Source organism: Plecotus auritus (genome assembly GCF_963455305.1).
Source record: "Plecotus auritus genome assembly, chromosome: 5".
Lineage (NCBI taxonomy): Eukaryota > Metazoa > Chordata > Mammalia > Chiroptera > Vespertilionidae > Plecotus > Plecotus auritus.
The window spans coordinates 134281772-134285697 of NC_137776.1; the positions used below are offsets into that span (position 1 = coordinate 134281772).

Genomic DNA, 3926 nt, shown 5'->3' on the forward strand with positions numbered 1-3926 from the left:
TCTAGGCAAACATTTGTATGCAAGCTTTCATGAGTAAGACATAGAAAATGATTCATTTTGATAATTTTATGTACAGCTTGTTTATAATTCCAAACAAGTGCAACTGAAAATCTCCTAGGTAAAAGCCACAATAAAGTCAAATACAATACCAAATAACAGTCTTACAAACTGGTCTCTCTTAGGAGTTCCAGAGAATAACAACTGGGTGATGTTAGTCTAAGAAATGCCCTCTTCTTGATCAGTCATTTCTGTTTTAATTGAAAAGACATCTGCCAGCATATGTTTGGGAATTTCTGAGCCCCTGACTTTCAAGGCATAGCAGGCATTCTCCACTTTGGCCAGGCTCTGTTTCAGGGTGTAGAGCTTCTTGGAAACCTCAAAAGGACCGGTGTTGCCAATGAATGAAAACCCATCATACACCTGGTGTAAGAACTGGCTCACTTCAAAGGGGGTGTCGATGTCTCCGTTGCCCACACTGTTAATGCACATCCGCATCAACTCGCCAGTCAGATCTGCCACTCCCAGGAGGTAATCGACAGGGGTGATTCTCAGTCTCCAAGTACCAAACTCTTTTTTTATTTTTATTTTTAAAAAAAAATATATTTTATTGATATTTTACAGAGAGGAAGGGAAAGGGATAGAGAGCTAGAAACATCCATCAGCTGCCTCCTGCACACCTCCCACTGGGGATGTGCCCGCAACCAAGGTACATGCCCTTGACCGGAATTGAACCCAGGACCCTTCAGTCCACAGGTGGACGCTCTATCCACTGAGCCAAACCGGTTTCAGCCAAGTACCAAACTCTTTATCGTGAGCATCGGAAGAGGGAGTCTGATTTTCTTTCCCATTGTCTTCTGTTGTAAATACCAATTGTTTATTAATTTCATCCATATTGATAAGTGATTGTGTTTTGATAAAGTGTTGAAAAGAGACGGCCTCCACATATTCCTGTAGTCCTGTCATAATGGCTCTATGGAATTGATGCATCTCCTCTCCCAGGAGCTCCTGGGCCACCTGCAGTATCTTTTGTCTGACACCATCCAATTTAATTTCCGACTCAGTCAGTATTTCCTCCATATCAGGAGCACTTGTAATCCTATGGAGCAGAAAGATTATCCTTTTACTTTCTACAGTTATATCCCGACTAAGTTTTACAAGTCTCTAATATTTGTCATGTCTTGCATCAAGTTCCTGCTGAAATGATTTGAAGGCCACCATCACGGGTGACGACGCGTTCACGTCCTTCCCTTCCCTCCGCTGGCTGTGGGGGAAATTGTCATGCTTCCTCTTTCTGAACCCTCCCGGTCCTTCTTTGTTGCTCACGTCGTCACGGAGGCGAGACGCGTTAGAGACAGAGGGTCTCTCTCGGACCCCGGAGAGTGCGTGAGGCGGCAGTGGAAGAGCCTGCCAGGGGCCTCAAATTATTTCTTAAACCCAAGAAATAGTAACATGGTCCATTACATTCATTTTTTTCCCCTTTCACTTTAAAAATAATTCACAATTCTTTTTAAAAAAATATACTTTATTGATTTTTTTACAGAGAGGAAGGGAGTGGGATAGAGAGTTAGAAACATCGATCAGCTGCCTCCTGCACACTCCCTACTGGGTATGTGCCAGCAACCAAAGTACATGCCCTTGACTGGAATCAAACCTGGGACCCTTGAGTCCTCAGGCCAATGCTCTATACCCTGAGCTAAACTGGTTAGGGCGAAAATAACTCACAATTCTTTAGGGATAAAGAGTATAGTGTCAACAATTGGCCAAAGAGAGGAATAATTTGCTAAATTGAACTTCTGCATTCTGGAAAGTCTAGGGTGGGTGTATGCAAGAAAAGATTAAAAAAACAATTTCAAGGCCAACTTTGAAGTCAATTTGACAGTCTCTAAGTTGCACACCTACTTTGTATGAATTATGAAGCTGACATGCACTGTAATAAAATGAGATCACGAGAGTCATTCAGAGGGTGTGGTCAGTTGTTTTTGTAATAGTAACAGGCTAATTGTCTGAATAGACTACCTTTTCCTCATAGCTAAGCCTACAGGAGTAATTAATGAATACAACTACTGCTGTAGCAGCTGTTCATTCCCCCATCCATCAAATTATAATGGTTTTCTGGTGAAGGCAGCAGTGCCAGGGTGAATGTTTTCTCTCTGTGGCTCACAGTTCTGAGCATATTCAATAGCGCCTTTTAAAAGCCTCCTTTTACCAGCATCATTGGACTATTTTAATGTTACCCAGCTTTTCTCATCCATCACTCAGGTAGGAACTACTTTTCTGGTTTTTATTTATTTGTTTTTTCTAAGAGAAAGAAAACAATTAAGGAAGCCCTTGGGAAAAAAGGAGACTTGGGGCAGAGGAGGGGATTTGTATTTCATATTCTAGGGAAAGAAAATATTGCTGATATTTTAGGTTGTCATGTTAGGCAACAACAATCTCGCAGCTGGGCCAATGGGGCTGCTGCAGAGAGAGAATGTGCCTGGGGCCTTTGTTAAGCTTTGATTGTATCTTTGGGTTTGGGAAGGGGTAAGCTTCCTTTCAAATTAACCAATGTTCTTCCTAATTCTTCAGGGGTTGTGCTGGCCTTCCCCTATTCAATCCCTTTCCTGAATCTTGGGGTTTCATCCCCTCATTGTATCCGATCCTTTTCTCAGGCTAAACTCTCTCCCTTTATGATTGCCATTTTGGCTCCTATGGTGCAGGCTTCAAAGTTCTGCTTCATCATCTGGCTTCTACTGCACATGGCACTTAGTAGAAGGACTTCCCCTTGTGCCATCTTGTGAATGTGCCCAGTAAAGGAATTTCCCTTTTATTGTTTATCCCTTCCCCCAACCCCAATCCAGGTGAATGGGCTTGTTATTCACCAGGGAGATTGGAAAGCCAGTGTTTACTGCCTGCTTGGCAATTAACATCCCTTTTGTAGAGGATGCAACTGTCCCCTGTGTTGTCTGTGAAGCTGTAGTTTCCTAGTTAATCCAGCTTAATTAGATGTCTGGCTCCCTTCTCTTTCAGTAATATCTAACTAGCTACCTACTGTAATGTATTCAGTCCATTTCTGTCATGATCATCCTAATTCAAATCATCCTTTTTTAAAAACCTGGATTACTGCAATAGCTCTCCAACTAGTCTATCCATTTCTGTTTTCATTCCCCTTCCAATTTGTTGGATTAATCATCTTCCTGCTGCAAAGCTTGGTGGATGCCCTTTGCACACAGAATAAATCCAAAATCTTTAATCGACACTAATAAAAGAGTAAGATGCAAATTGACCGTACCTTTATGACACTCACCAGCCAATCAGGAGTGAGTATGCATATTAACCCAACAAAGATGGTGGGTTAATTTGCATACACAGGTGCCAAGCGGCTGAGGGCGGGGCGGGATGCTTGCGTCATTGCCATGGCGACGACATAGGCGTTCCACATCACCCCAGTTACTCCGGGCCTCTGGGCAGCGTGGGAAGGCAGAAAGGTGGCTCCAGCCAGAGCGAAGGCAGTGCCAGCAGCCAGGGTAAGGAAGGCCCATTCTTGCACAAATCTTCGTGCATCGGGCCTCTAGTATGACTTATAAAGCTCTAAATGATATGTCCCATGCCTAGCTTTTTAGCCTTATCCATCACTATTCTCTCCCTTATACTCTCCATTAGTTTAAAATGGGAACTCAATTTGCCCAGTGTGAGAATTTAGCATCAGTAATGTGTAATGCTTGAAAAGACTTACCAAGATCTCAAGCATAAATGATGCCATTAATAGCTGTTTAGGAGTATAGTGATATAGGACCAAGAATGTTGAGATTTGGCATATTCTCTGAAAGATGTGTTTTGACAAAAATTTGTTGTAATTCAGGGATGAATCTACAAATAAGAACAGAATAACGTTTAACTTGTCCTAATTATAAATTACTCTGTGTCCCAGCAGGAAGATTAAAAAG

At 42.3% G+C, this 3926-nt stretch overlaps 1 protein-coding gene across 1 annotated transcript; it reads right to left on the reverse strand.

Annotated features, from left to right (window-relative positions):
• Positions 1-216: 216 nt before the first annotated feature.
• On the reverse strand, positions 217-1233 carry LOC308248890 (translin-associated protein X-like; the record flags this gene model as incomplete). The annotated part of the gene is given in 3 exon segments (XM_080669340.1): positions 217-569; positions 798-1161; positions 1165-1233. Coding segments are annotated over 3 exon segments (771 nt in total). The 5' UTR covers positions 1219-1233.
• Between the last annotated feature and the right edge of the window lie 2693 nt (positions 1234-3926).